The 14,541-nt window shown below is 40.7% G+C and overlaps 1 protein-coding gene across 1 annotated transcript in view; it reads left to right on the top strand.

Moving 5' to 3' along the window:
- The first annotated feature begins 252 nt into the window (after nt 1-252).
- Nucleotides 253-14,541, top strand: part of Cyth3 (cytohesin 3) — an 86,544-nt gene continuing 72,255 nt past the window's right edge. The window contains exon 1 of the mRNA XM_078023690.1: nt 253-437. Coding sequence (XP_077879816.1) covers nt 404-437 — 34 coding nt within the window. The 5' untranslated portion in view covers nt 253-403. The remainder of the gene's footprint in view (nt 438-14,541) is intronic.

Here is a 14,541-nt window from a genome sequence, read left to right on the forward strand (position 1 = left end):
CACCCGGCCACCGGGTTTCGTAGAGTGGGACGTCCCCACGTCTCGGACCCTCCGTTCCTGTCCAGGCTGCTGGAGGGCAGGGGTGAGGGGTCTCGAGCCGTGCTCTGGGGGCCTGAGCTTGAGGGTCTCAGGTCTCTGCCACCGCAGAAGCAGCCGGGCCGGGCGTGTTCCCGCGGGCGGGGCAGCCACCGCGGACCCCGCCCACCGCCACCGGGGGGCGGGGCCTGCGTCACGTGACGGCGCGCCGAGCGGTGAGCCCCGCCCGGCCGGAGGAGGCCCGGCCGCGACCCGGGCCGCGCGCTGTGGAGCCGCCTGTCCACCCGAGCGCTCGCTCTGCGGCGCCCCCCGCCCCGGCTCCTAGCCCGCCCGCCCCGGGCTCGCCGGCCGCGGGAGTGGCCTCAAGATGGACGAAGACGGCGGCGGCGAGGGCGGCGGCGGTGAGTGTCGGAGGTGTGGCCCGCCCGCCGGCGGCCTGGGGCCGGGGTCGTCTGAGGAGACGCGTCCGGGCGGCGTCTCTGCGGGCTGGTGACCGCGGAGGCCTGAGGCGCGCGGACCCGGGGCGAGGCGGGGGCTCGGCCCCGGGGAGTGGCGGGCCGCGGAGGGGTTGCGGGCCAGTGACGGGAGGGTCCGGGTGCGAGGCGGGTCGCCACGGGCCGGGGTCTCCGCGGAGGGGTGGGGGTCGCCCTGGTGGGGCCGGGACCCTGCGGGGCGACCTTCCTCGCGTGTTGTTGCCAAGGGCGTCCTCGCCCTCCGGAGAGGTGTCGGAAGACCCCAGGCAACAGCTCTTCTCAGGTGGTGGGAGCGGGCGAGTGGGTGGGAACCCGGGAGGGGAAAGTTTTTTCTCGGGGCTCCTTCGGGGTCCATCAGGGATGGGGGGAGGTTGGAAATCGGGACCGTTTTCCTGGCTTTAGATCCGGAGTGGTCTCTGGGAAATTGCTTAGGCGAGGAGGGGGGCAGCTCCAGTCCAGGTCTGGGCACGCATTTTATGAAAGAGCAAAGGTTACAGAGTAAGCAGAAAACGAGTCGGTGTTGCGGAGGGTGGGCGACAGGAGCCCAGCCAGCAGCGGAGGGGAGCCCCGAGATCAGGTGCGGAGGACACCTTTCCGAAGTGGGTCGTGCCGGTGCCCGGCGTGGCCCTGATTATGTGTCCGACATTCCGCGTCCTCTTGCAGGAAGAGTCGTGTTTGTTGTAAATTATTTAGTGGAATACAAATTACTGTCGTGTCATGCTGTGAATTAGGTTTCAAAACTGAGTAACGTGCCTCCCTGTATGGGGAGTGGGTCCATTGATTTGGAAAGCAAAGGGTTAATGCCCATATTTTTTTACAGGAACACCCCAAGTTGAGGCGCTCTATCCTTTGGCTAATGATCTCCTTTTTGCTGACAGACCGAATCATCAGAACCCTGTGCAATAAGGGAGTGTTTAGAAAAATCTTAATTACAGGCTGCCGGAGCAGCTGCCTGTAAGAATCAGCAGTATTGAAGGGTTCGGGATGAAGTGGTTAATCAAGGTGCCTTCTAGAATGCAAGTGCTGCTCAGAAGGAAATCATTTTTGCTGAAAGAAGCGGTGCGGCAGGGCTGGTGGGAAGTTGGCACCAGTCATGGCATTTGGCAAGTTCAGTTCTCATAGTTAAAGCCAGGGGTAGCACTGTGGCACCGAGTGGGTGTGTTGTTTATGAAGGAGAATGCTGTGTAAAGAAGGAGCCCAGTTGCAAACCCTCCTACAGCCTGGCTGTCCGTCTGGAGACACCGGATCCTAAGTAATAGATTCCCTCTGGATGCCCTGCTTTTTTGCCCAGCACAATTTGGCATAGCAGTTTTCCCCTTATTATAAAATAAGACAAACAACTGTAATATTTGAACATTTGACATTAGAGTCAAGGAGGCTAGCTGTCTTGGCGATTTTGTTTGGAAAGTGCTTCTGACTCTGACTAAAGAAATGAGGAACACTTGAAGGTAAAAAACAGGTATAAAGAAAAAAAATGAGCGACTAAAGAAATGAGGAACACTTGAAGGTAAAAAGCAGGTATAAAGAAAAAAATGAGCCAGTATGCTGCAGCTATTTATAGCTCTCCAGAACCATAACAAAGGATGATATTAGGTATCAGTAAGGCTTAAAACTATCTTTGGGTTATTAATATCTCTTTTGGGAATGTGTCACAGAGAAACAACCTTAAAATTCAAAACTATATATGATGCGTGACAGTATGTATTACACTATAATTGTAAAAAATTGGAAACAGTAATGTTCAATAGTAGAATGGTGAGTTAAATTTGGGAAGTTTGTGAGGGAGACATTTTCAGCCATTAAACATAAGCAGCTTTGCATCCTTGTCTAAACAATGAAAAAACTGGTAATAATACGTTTTATTTTTTTAGTTTTTATATTTTCCAGGTTTCTGGAAAAAGTGTGTGCTACTTTCAAATTTGAAAAAGAAACTCAGTTTATAAAAGGCATCCAGATGTTTTACATGTACAGGATGATTTAATTCATCTCACTGGAACATTGAACAATGAACAGATATTCATTGTCTACTAAAATGCCAGGCAGCATGCTAGGTGCTGCCAAACTATTAACCTTTATTGGTTTGGTTTATCAAAATCTTTCTTCCTTGAATTGTGAAAGACATTTAAGAATATGTTTGGTAATTGAAGAATAAGTAATTTTGAATCAAATAAAAATCTTTCACAGTTTTGAAATATGAGTCATTTTTAGTGCTTGTTGTATAAACTTGATGTACTGTTGATTGTTGGAGGTTTTGAAGTTTACATACCTTTTTATAGTTCTGTACAGTTAGCATCACTTAGATTAAAAAAAGTTTTTTTTTAATATTTATTTTTTAGTTATAGGTGAGCACAGTATCCTTACTGTACTTTATGTGGTATTGAGGATCGAACCCAGTGCCTCACACACACATGCCAGGCGAGCACTCCACCTCTGAGCCATAACCCCAGCCCAGATTAAAAAAAAGTTTTGCTTTAAAATTCATGTTTTAAGAAATGAAGTTCAAGGGTTGGGGATATAGCTCAGTTGATAGAGTGCTTGCCTCGAATTCACAAGGCCCGGTTCTAATCCTCAGCACTATTTAAAAAAAAAAAGAAAGAAAGAAAGAAAGAAAGAAGGAAAAAGGGAAAAAAAATGAAGTTCAGCCTTTTGAAAGAGAACAATTTCAGTTGCCAGTTGATTATAAAGCATAACACTTTTTGATATATCTTTAGAGTGTAGGAAAGAACTTTGAGCTGTGTCTGGGGAGTCAGTTTCAGCTTGTTTAGATGAAGTAAATGATCTATTCATACAGTAGTTATGACAGAGGCCAAAGATTATTTAAAAGATCTTTTTTGTTAATGTTTTGGTTGGGTACTTTAAAATTTTATTTAAAAGTTGATTCTCACTTGCTGCTTTTATAATATAACTTTTTGTTCAGGATGTAATTCTTTGTTCTTTCAATGCAAGATAAGGAGAGGATGGTGGCATGAATGGCTGGAAGGCAGTTACAAGGAGGAGCCAGTTGGGGGTACAAGATTACAAGAACACATTGTTTCTTATAATGTGTGCAGAGTGTAGTTAAGGTATTTGTAATTCTTTTGGCACTTGTTGCCTTTCTCTTTTCAGCAGTTTTTTTTGATATGTCTCTACTTATCAAAAAAACTGGAAAGTGACTGGCTAGTTTGGCACATTGCCATCATTTGTCTGATTGATGTTCCTGAATGGATCGTCCATGGCCGATGAGGTGAATTAAATTAAATTGGTTCTCCTTCCTTTTTCCACTTACTCCCATCAGTATAGGTGAGGATTAAGTCTGGCTCAAAGTGACACTCAGCCTCACTCAAAATAAAATAAATATAAATTAAGATTAGATTGAGATTCTATCTTTCATATGTCAGACAAGTGATAACCCCCAAGTTTGAAAGCAGAATGTTGGCAAGACTGTCTCAGCATTTACTGGTAGGAGTATAAATTAGTCATGGCTCTTAGGGAGGCTCAATATACCCTGTGTCCTATTGGCTTAAATCCATTTCTTGCCTTTTCCCCCTGCAGAGGGATTCACCTCCACAGGCAGCATTTCCCTGGTCCTTGGTCACCTGCCCTCCACCTGGATTTGGCCAGTGGGAGCCACTGGTGGGAGATTGGATGGCAGGAGGAAGAGGGAAACCAGGTGGTTTTGTTACTCTTCCCCTCCTACTGCTTCAGTCAGTGTCTCTGCAGCTGCCTTGTCCTTTGGCCCCAGCACCTGAGCTTTGGAAATACCTCTTCCTGTCTACTCTGCAACCAAGAGGTGGGAGCATCTTCTTGCTCTTGCTAATCTCCAGGCTGTCTTACTGTTTCTTGTTTGACTTCTGTTTTCCATCACATAAGTAACCAACTCCTTATATTAAATTCCCTCAGTTTCAGACCCTTAAAGAGATGGCTATTTCTCTGGGTGGACCCCAATTATACAGGATGTTGGTCAGTATAAAATTACAAGTGTAGCAGGGCTTAGGGTGTAGTTCAGTGGTAGAGCTACCCCTGGGCTCTGTTGGGGGTGTATCACAAGTATAGAAATCCTTTGACCCAGCAATGCCAGTTCTAGGAATTCAAGCCTGCAGATACATATGTCCATGTGTGAGATAATATAGGCAAAAAAATTATTCATTGCTTTGTTCATTATCAGAAAACTGATTAGATAAATGACAACATGCCCAGATGGTGAATGAAATTGTGAAATTGTAGAAAGGATCAGGAAGCTCTTTGTGAATTGATACAGAAAGAGCTCCAAAATACACATGAAAATTACAAGGAACTAACAACAGTGGCTACCTATTTGGGGAGGTGATGGGGAAGATAAGTGAAGAGGAAACTTTTCACTATATGCCTTTTTATTTCTTGACATTACAAAAGTTTTGTCTATCTTCACTTTCTAAAATTAGAAAACAATTTTTATGGACAAATAGTATAGTATACTGATAAGAACCGTTTTGCCTTTTTTTTTTTTTTTTGGTGTGGCATACAAACCCAGAGCTTTGTACTTGCTAGGCAAGAGCTTTACTATTAACTTACCCCTACATCCCACCTCCAGCCCCAAATATCCTTTTTGAGGGAATTTATGTATTTATTTTATTTTATTTATATTATTATTTTTAATCTTTTTTTTTTTTTTTGGTGGGGTTCTTTTTTTTGTCTTTTTTGGAACTGGGGGTCGAACCCAGGACTTTCGAATGCAAGGCAGACGCTTTGCCACTGAGCTACATCCCAGCCCAGTTTTTTTTTTTTTTTTTTTTTTTTTTTTTTAAATGTTTTATTTTATTTTTATTTTAATATTTATTGTTTTAGTTCTCGGCGGACACAACATCTTTGTTTGTATGTGGTGCTGAGGATCGAACCTGGGCCGCACGCATGCCAGGCGAGCGTGCTACCGATTGAGCCACATCCCCAGCCCCCCAGCCCAGTTTTTAAAAAATATTTTTAAAATTGTTTATGGATCTTTATTTCATTAATTTATTTATATGTGGTGCTGAGAATTGAACCCAGGGCCTCACACATGTTAGGCAAGTGCTCTACCACTGAGCTACAATCCTAGACCTTTATTTATTTTTATTTTTTATTTTTTTAAAATATTTTTTTAGTTGTAGATGGACATAATATCTTTATTTTTATGTGGTGCTGAGGATTGAACCCAGTGCCTCACACATGCAAGGCAAACGCTTTACCGCTGAGCTACAACCCCAGTCCAATTTTTTTCAAATTGTAGATGGACACAATACCTTTGTGCTGTGGATGGAACCCAGTGCCTCTCATGTGCTAGGAGAGCACTCTACCATTGAGCCACAACCTCAGCCCTATGTATTTATTTTAAATGATACAATTAATTTATATTAAATGTAAAACAAAATGTAACCTATACTTTCAGTCTGTTCATAGGAAACTAAAAGCCACTGAACTTTAAAAAATAAATTGATAAATAATAACTTTGTATATATATACACATATATATGGCATGTTGTAATAGTTTTGATAGGCTTATCTCTATACTTTTGAATGATTAAAAAGTGGACATGATAGGTGCTTTTAGATTTTTTTTAATACTCTCTTTTGTTTTATACCTTTATTTTGTTTTATTTATTTTTCTGTGGTGCTGAGGATCGAACCCAGGGCCTCACACGTGCTAGGCAAGCGCTCTACCACTGAGCCACAATCCCAGCCCTAGTCACTTTAAAAAAAAAATACTTTGTTTTAGTTATAATTGGACACAAACCTTTATTTTATTTTTATGTGGTGCTGAGGATCAAACCCAGGGCCTCGCACATGCTAGATGAGTGCTCTACTGCTGAACCACAACTCCAGCCCCATAGTCACTTATTTATTCAAATGTTGATATAGTTTCTACCAAATGCCAAGCTCTGTGCTGAATAAGTGGTGAATAAGGCAGATGAATTTCCTGTGTTGATGGAGCTTATGCTTAGATGGGGAGATGGACAAGGAAAACCCTAGACAGGAATATAAAATAACTGCAAATTATGCTAAATGTGTTTAAGGAAATTAAAAGATTGAGGGCAAGGGGTTGGGTAGATGTGGGGCATGGGGTGGACAAAGTTTCAAGAAAGCATGTGGCCAGGGACAACCTCTTTGAGGAAATCTTCTGCAGCAGCTTGTAGGGATAGTTGCCTAGCAGAAGGGAAGGCACTTAGCTGCCCAGACCTGAGTGTGTAGCTTAAAAGAGGAGTGAAGAGGGAGCTAGGCAGGCTGTCAGATAAAGAATGCAGATTTAATTCTAAGTGCATGAAGCTACTGAAAGATTTTAAACAGGGGTATGACATTAGATTTATGTTTCAGTAATTTTAGCTAATATTTACTTAATGCTGTCAGGTTCTTTCCTGTGTGCTTTACATATCTTAATTTATTTACTCTTACAACTATTACCAACATTTACAAATAGGAAAATGGAGACATAGGGAAGCTAAGCAAATTTCTCAGACAGTGGTGGAGCTCCACCCTGCCTTTATTTGTGGTGGGATTGAACTCAGAACTTTGTGCAAACTAGACAAATCATCTACCACAGATGGTACTACATCCCCAGCCCCCCACCCAGTCTTTTTAAAAAGGATATTCTAGACTTCTGGATTGGAGGAGGAGGAGGTAGGACTTGGGACACCAATGAGGAAGCTGTTGCTTTGATTCAGGTGAGAGTTACAAAGAGCTGTGGGTTAGGATGGTAGTGGTGAAGTGCAGGGAAGGAAGGAAATGAAAAAACAAGTCTATATAAAAACATACCAGGGCTGGGGTTGTACTCAGTGGTAGGGCGCTTGCCTGGCATGTGTGAGGCACTAGGTTCGAGTCTCAGCAAACATATAAATAGATAAAATAAAGATCCATCAACAACTAAAAAGAAAAGAAAAAACTAAAACAAAACAAAACAAAAAAACACTAGATTTAGAACTCTTAGAAATAAGGAAAAAAAAAAAAGAATCCAGGATGGGCAGGTTGGTGCATGCCTGTAATCCCAGCAACTCAGGAAGCTGAGGCAGGAGGATTGCAAGTTCAACACCAGCCTCAGCAACTTGGAGAGGCCCTAAACAACTTAGTGAGACTCTTTCTCAAAATGAAAAATAAAAAGGGCTGAGGATGTGATTCAGTGGTTAATTATCCCTGGGTTCAATCCTCAGTACCAAAATCAAAACAAAACACCAACCCCCCCAAAAAAATCCCCCAACCCCCCCCAAAGTTAAAAAATAATAGACAAGCACTCACATTCCTATTACTCAGAATTAGTGTAGTAGCTGTTAATGTTATATGTCATTGATTTAAGTCTTCCTGGTTTCTTTCTTTCTTTTAATAAAATAAAGCACTACAGATATGACCCTCCATCTCAGTATATGGCAGTGTCCTTTCAGTTGCTCAGGCCAAAACTGTGGTGATATCTCCACCTCTTGGGCCTTAACCTTCTTGTATCACTCCTCTGATCTGCCCCATCCTCATCTTATTTAGACTCCTATCCTCCTCTTGTATCATGACTGGTTTGCTCCAAACCCTGGGGCTGCAACTCTTTTGTAAAAGAACCAGGTAGTAAATACTTGAGGCATGTGGGCCTCATATGACTGACACAAATCTTCTTCCCTTTTTTTGTTAAAAAAAAATTCTTTAAAAATAAGTAAAAAAAATTCTTACCTTGGGGGCTCTTCTACCTCTTACCCTTTCTCTTCCCTCTCACCCTTTCTCCCCTGCTGTCTCAACATTTCCTATCCCATTTCTCCCCTTCCACTCCAGTCACACTCACTGGTCTCCTTGTCACTGTGTGAACTTGCCGGGTGTGCCCCTGTCACCGTGCCCTTGCACTTGTGGTCTCTGCGTACTTTCCCCTTACTCTGCTCATGTGGCGCTTGCCTGCTTGGTCCGGTTTCTGCTCAAGTGTCTCCTTAGCACAGAGGTCTTCCTCAGCTAGGCTTTCTAAAACAGCACTCCAGCATCACTCTTTTTCCTTTCCCAGCTTGATCTTTCTTCTTAGCACTTATCACCACTTACTATTACAATTTTATTATTTTTAAATTGTCTCTCCTCAGATGAAGCAGGAATGTTTTCTGTTTTTATCTACTGCTAAGTCTCTAAGACCTAAAACATGCTTGGTGTATAGTAGGTCTTCAGTAAATATTTTTAATAAATACTGAATGAAGTTGAAGTCACATTGTATAGCAACCCCTGGTCCTGTTCTTTTCTTTCCTTTCATATTTCCTAGTGGCAGCAATTATGGGTTTGCTGTGAGGCTCTCTGGTTTATTTTTCATACTTTTGAAGATGGGTCTGTGTGTGTGTGTGTATGGGTGTGTGTATATCCATAAATGATACATAGGTCTCTTTTTGGTTTGTTTAGAATTATAAAACTGGTATCGTACTCTATGAAAGATTTTTAGCTTGCATGTGAGATTATCTGTGTAATGATCTGTAGACTTTATTCCTTTCCTTTAACTGCTATCACATTTATAAATCTTGTCCTGTGTTGAACTTTTTTTAAAAAATATTTTTTTAGATGTTGATCGACCTTTATTTTATTCATTTATTTATATGTGGTGCTGAAACTCGAACCCAGTGCCTCACACATGCTAGGCAAGTGCTCTACCACTGAGCCACCGCCCCAGCCCCTCTTTGTTGAATTTTATGTGCTTTTTTTTTTTTTTTTTTTTTTTTTTTGTACTGGGGATTGAACCTAGGGGTACTTTACCACTGAGCTGCATCCCCAGTCTTTTTTTTTTTTTTTTTTTTTTGAGATAGGCCCTTGCTAAGTTGCTTAGAGTCTCCCTAAATTGCCCAGGCTGATCTTGAATTTGTGATCCTCCTTCCTCAGCCTCCCAAGTTGCTGGGATTACAGATATGCACCACTGCATCCTGCCGAAGACTAGTTCTTAATATAATTTAAATTTGGGGGGCATTTAGTTTGGGGCCAGGAATTACAGGTGTACATCACTATGCCAGTTTATATTGTTAATTTTACACTGATGTTACAAACAATTCTGAGATGAACTCCACAGGATTATCTCCTTTTCCAAATGTGTGAGAGTTTATAGAGTATATTGCCAGAATTGCAGTCATGGGTTTTAGGCATGCTTTCAGTTTTCCTAGATTCTGACAGATTGCTTTCTTATTAGGAGCTGGTGAGTAGTGTTCTTATTTCCCAGCATTCTTAGCATTCTAATCAACACTTGGTGTTTGTCAGACTGTTAAAGGTTTGCTGCTCTCATGAGTAAGAAATGATATATTGCTTTAATTTGCATTGCCTTATTAGTGATGAGACAGATTTTGGAGAATCAAATGGGCATGGACAACTTGAGGGAGGTTAAAGGTGCAGGAACTGCAGGATTCAAAGATGAATTTGGGTTTCTGGCTTGTGTATCTAGGTAGGTGGTGGTGCTGCTTAGTGAAAAGGGGAAAAATATTTTGAAGGTTCTTTTTTTAAATTTTTTTTTTTATCAAAAGCATCTTGGCTTCCACTTTAAAAGAAAAACAACAACAAAACTTTAATACATGTTTTTTTTTTTTTTTTTTTTTTTTGTACCAGGGATTGAACTCAAGAGCATTCAACCACTGAGCCACATCTTCATCCCTATTTTGTAATTCATTAGAGACAGGGTCTTCTCACTATGTTGTGTAGTGCCTTGCTTTTGCTAAGGCTGGCTTTGAACTTGAGATCCTCCTGTCTCAGCCTACCGAGCCCCTGGGATTATAGGCATGTACCATCCTCTCCTGGCAATGCATGAACTCTTTTCTTTTTTAAGATTTATTTATTGTAGTTGGACACAATACCTTTATTTTTATGTGGTGCTGAGGATCGAACCCAGGGCCTCGAACATGCTAGGCGAGTACTCTACCCCTGAGCCACAACCCCAGCGCCCCCATGTACTCTTTTTTTTTTTTTTTTTAAAAAGAGAGAGAGAAAAAGAGAGAAATTTTTAGTATTTAATTTTTAGTTTTCGGTGGACACAACATCTTTATTTTATTTGTATGTGGTGTTGAGGATCACCTAGCACATCCAGGTGAGCGAGCTACCGCTTGAGCCACATCCCCAGCCCATGTACACTTTAAAAAAAAAATTTTTTTTTAGTTGTAGATGGACACAATAGCTTTATTTTATTTATTTTTATGTGGTGCTGAAGATCAAACCCAGTGTCTCTCACATACTTGGTAAATGCTCTACCGCTGAGCTGCAACTACAGTCCCAGGCCTCCTCTACTTTTTCTTTTTTTCTTTCTTTCTTTTTTTTTTTTTTTTGGTATCAGGGATTGAACTCAGGAGCATTCCACCCCTAAGCCACATCCCCATCCCTGATTTGTATTTCATTTAGAGACAGGGTCCCACTGAGTTGCTTAGCACCTCAATTTTGCTGAGGCAGGCTTTGAACTTGCAATCCTCCTGCCTCAGCCTCCTGAGCCGCTGGGATTACAGGCATGGGCCACTTCATCCACCTGGCCTCTACTTTTGAAGGATATTTTCAGTGGATATTATCAAATTAATTTCTTTCAGTAATTTGAGGGGATCATTTCTGGCTCCCATTGCTTCTTTGCAGAAATCAGCCATCAGTCTTATTGCTGCACTTTTGAATTTATTGTTCTTTCCCAACTCTCCTATGCTGCTTTAAAGATTTTCTCTTTACCTTTGGTTTTCAGCTTTGTTACTGTGAAGTGTGAAGATGTTGTTTTCCTTGAATCTATCCTGCTTGGGATTAGTTGTTGTTGTTCTCTTTGGTAGGGTTGTGACAGGTTAGCTCTTCAGTTTTGGAGAATGCTTGATCATTATTTCTTGACTTATCTCTTCTGCATTCCTTCTCTCTTTTCCCTGGGACAGTAATTACATGTAGTTAGACATATCCTTTAGATCATGTCATGTGTACTCTTTTCATGCTCATTATCCTTTTGTCTTTTTGTGTTTATCTGTGTATTTTCTTCTGAACTATATTCCAGTGTATCAGTTCTTTCTTTAGCTGTAATTTCTATTAAATCCATATATTGAGTTTTTAAAATATTTATTTTTTAGTTATAGGTGGACACAATATCTTTATTTTATATTTACATGGTGCTGAGGATCGAACCCAGTGCCTCATGCATGCTAGGCGAGTGCTTTTCCACTGAGCCATACCCCAGCCCCCATCTATTGAGTTCTTAATTTTGGTTAGTGTCTTTTTTCAATTTTCTTTATTCTCTTGCTAGATTTCAGATTTCTGCTGAAATTTTCATCTTGTCAACTGATTTTTATTATACTAGTAGTAATATAAAGTTTGTGTCTGATAACTTTATTATTTAGATGCCCTGAGAATATGTTCTGTTGTTTATTTTACCCTTGGTTTTTAGTCACATGATCTTGACTCTATGCCTGTTAAGCTTTGATTAAATTTTGGTTAATGCATATGAAAAAATTGTAGAGATATTACAGATATAAGTTGACATTCTGGCTATCTTCCTTAGGAAAGGGCCTGGCAAGGTGAGAGAATAATCTTAAAAGGTTGAGGATTAGTTAACTTCTCAGTCTGCTCTTGTCTTAGGGTAGAGCCTCCTTCAGTGGGCACAAAAGGACAGCCTCGGTGTTTAGCAAGGCCTCTGAACTTGGCATCCCCTAAACTCTTAATATTTGTTCTTCCCTTAAGGCTGATGGAGAGTATGCTGACTTTCTCAGTCACTTTTCTGTTTAGTGTTTTGGCCCCTCAGCTGCTGTTGTGAATTGGCAAGTACTTCCAGGAGAAGAGTGGCTCCCATGATTCTGCTCACCTCTCTGCATTTCCCTTCTCTGGGGTGCTGGCCTCAATCCTCCCTGCATGGGTAGTTCTCTTCTGCCTTTAAAACAGTTGTTTCTTATTACTTGTTTAGTTTTTCTAGTTGTTCTTGGCAAAAGGGTTGGTCTGTAGAACTCAGGGTTCTACAGGATTGTAATGAATTCAGCTTTTACTGGAAGCAGAATCTCAGAAGTTCAGTTTTAGTTATTTAAATTTGACTTGTCTGCTGAACACAGTGGTACATGCCTGTAATCCCAGTTTACTTTGGGGACTGAGGTAGGAGGATCACAAGTATAAGACTAGCCTGGGCAATTTAGCAAGACCCTGTCTCGGGGGGAAAAAAAAGTTGGGGGGAATGTAACTCTGGCAGAGTGCTCCTCTAGCATGGTCCTGGGTTCAATCCCTAGTCCCATCCGTAACTCCTCTGCCCCTGAAAAAGTTCATATCCCTGTGGAGGTAGCTGGTAGACAGTTGGCTGTGTAGGTCTGCTGCTTTAGTGGAAGTTTGCTTTTAGTTATAAATTGATGAGGATGGAGTGGACACCAGAACTCAGGGAGGGAAAGATGTCTGACATATAAACATTTCTCAAGTGAATCATTTTGTTAAAGGACCAACAATAATTTGTATCAATAATGTCAGAGTAACAATGCTGTTTGCTGCTTATACTTTTAGTGTAAGTAAATTTAAGAGAAGGTAGATTTAAAAACATTACTTATAGGTCCTTTAGGAAGCATTTTTTCATGAGAGAGAGAGAAAATTTTTTTTTAAAAATATTTTTTAGTTTTCAGTGGACACAACATCTTTGTTTTATATGTGGTGCTGAGGATCGAACCCGGGCCGCACGCATGCCAGACGAGTGTGCTACCGCTTGAGCCACATCCCCAGCCTGAGAGAATTTTTTAATATTTATTTTTTTTTAGTTTTTGGTGGACACAACATCTTTATTTTATTTTTATGTGGTGCTGAGAATCGAACCCAGAGCCCCGTGCATGTCAGGTGAGTGCGTTACCGCTGAGCCACAATCCCAGCCCCAGGAAGCAGTTTTGTTAGTAACATAGGACTACTGAAACTCTTAAAGTTAAATGAAATTTTAAAAACAGGTTTGTTTTTTAATTGAAGTACCTTAAAAGCTGCTTAAGATGTGTTAAATATTTTAAACTCATGGGGATATAGTAAATCTTAAATGACAAGTACCGAATTCATCTCTCTTCATTTTTTTTTAACTTTAGCCAAACTTTATAAACTTTGTAGTTAATATCAGTTCCCCAGATGGCATGATAGAATAGACTTGACATCCTGAAGTGTTTATAATTTGGATAGAGACAATTCAGCAAGCATTTGTTTCAGATAAATATTTTTCAATATTATGTAAATATTAGAAGAGACTCACCTTAGTTCAATTAGCTAAGAAGATTTTGTAATTTACTTTTAGAGAGCAAATTTACTTTTCACTGACTTAGTTTTCAGCAAGTCATCAGGAACACTGTTCAAATAGGAAAAAATAAAGTTCCTATCTTAAATTCTTAGCAGGGTTATTGTTAGTTACTGGACTAATTTTTTAGTAAAACTAAGCATTTTGATGATGATTGAAAAGTATTTCCTAATGTCTTGGTAATTAGTGATTACACACTCCCCAGTTTTCATCCAGATGTTTGGCAATGTGTGGACACAGCCTTACTGCAATTTTCTAATTCACTTTCATGGGAACACATAATATTCCCCGTTTATTTTGGATAGCAGCATTTCCTTTTTCTGTGGACAGACACATATGAAACACATGCTCTTCTAGTGGAGCTGTCGGTCCTCTGAGAATTCTCTGAAGGAGGAAATGGGTTGACCTATTTCGTTGCTATGAAGTAAAAACAATCTTGTTTTCATTTTTTTAGTGAACATCTGTGTTACATTTATTATTTCCCATTTTGGAGGTTCTTTAAAACCACAGTTTGATAATAGGGAAGGTTTATTAAAACAGTAACTAGTTATTTCTGTGATTGATATAAGTTTGAGGGTGACCAATATAATTTTTAAAAGTATTTTTTCATATATATATATAAATAAACATAAGTAACAATCCTTGATATGAATCATAAAATGGGATCTAGATATTTGAGGGCAAAGGAAGGATTGATCAACCTGTTTATTTCTCTATTTCCCACTGCAGAGTGGTTTGAGGTCATTGTTACTGCTGTATTTTACTCTGTATAGCAGACCCTGTTGGTCCCCTATTGCAATTCTATCCCTGTTTTCTTCCTTGTATACAAAATCATGAATTGTACAGATATCTACCCTTCAGGGAAGGAGCTCTTTATTA

This window comes from Ictidomys tridecemlineatus, chromosome 10 (assembly GCF_052094955.1).
Source record: "Ictidomys tridecemlineatus isolate mIctTri1 chromosome 10, mIctTri1.hap1, whole genome shotgun sequence".
Taxonomy (NCBI): Eukaryota; Metazoa; Chordata; class Mammalia; order Rodentia; family Sciuridae; genus Ictidomys; species Ictidomys tridecemlineatus.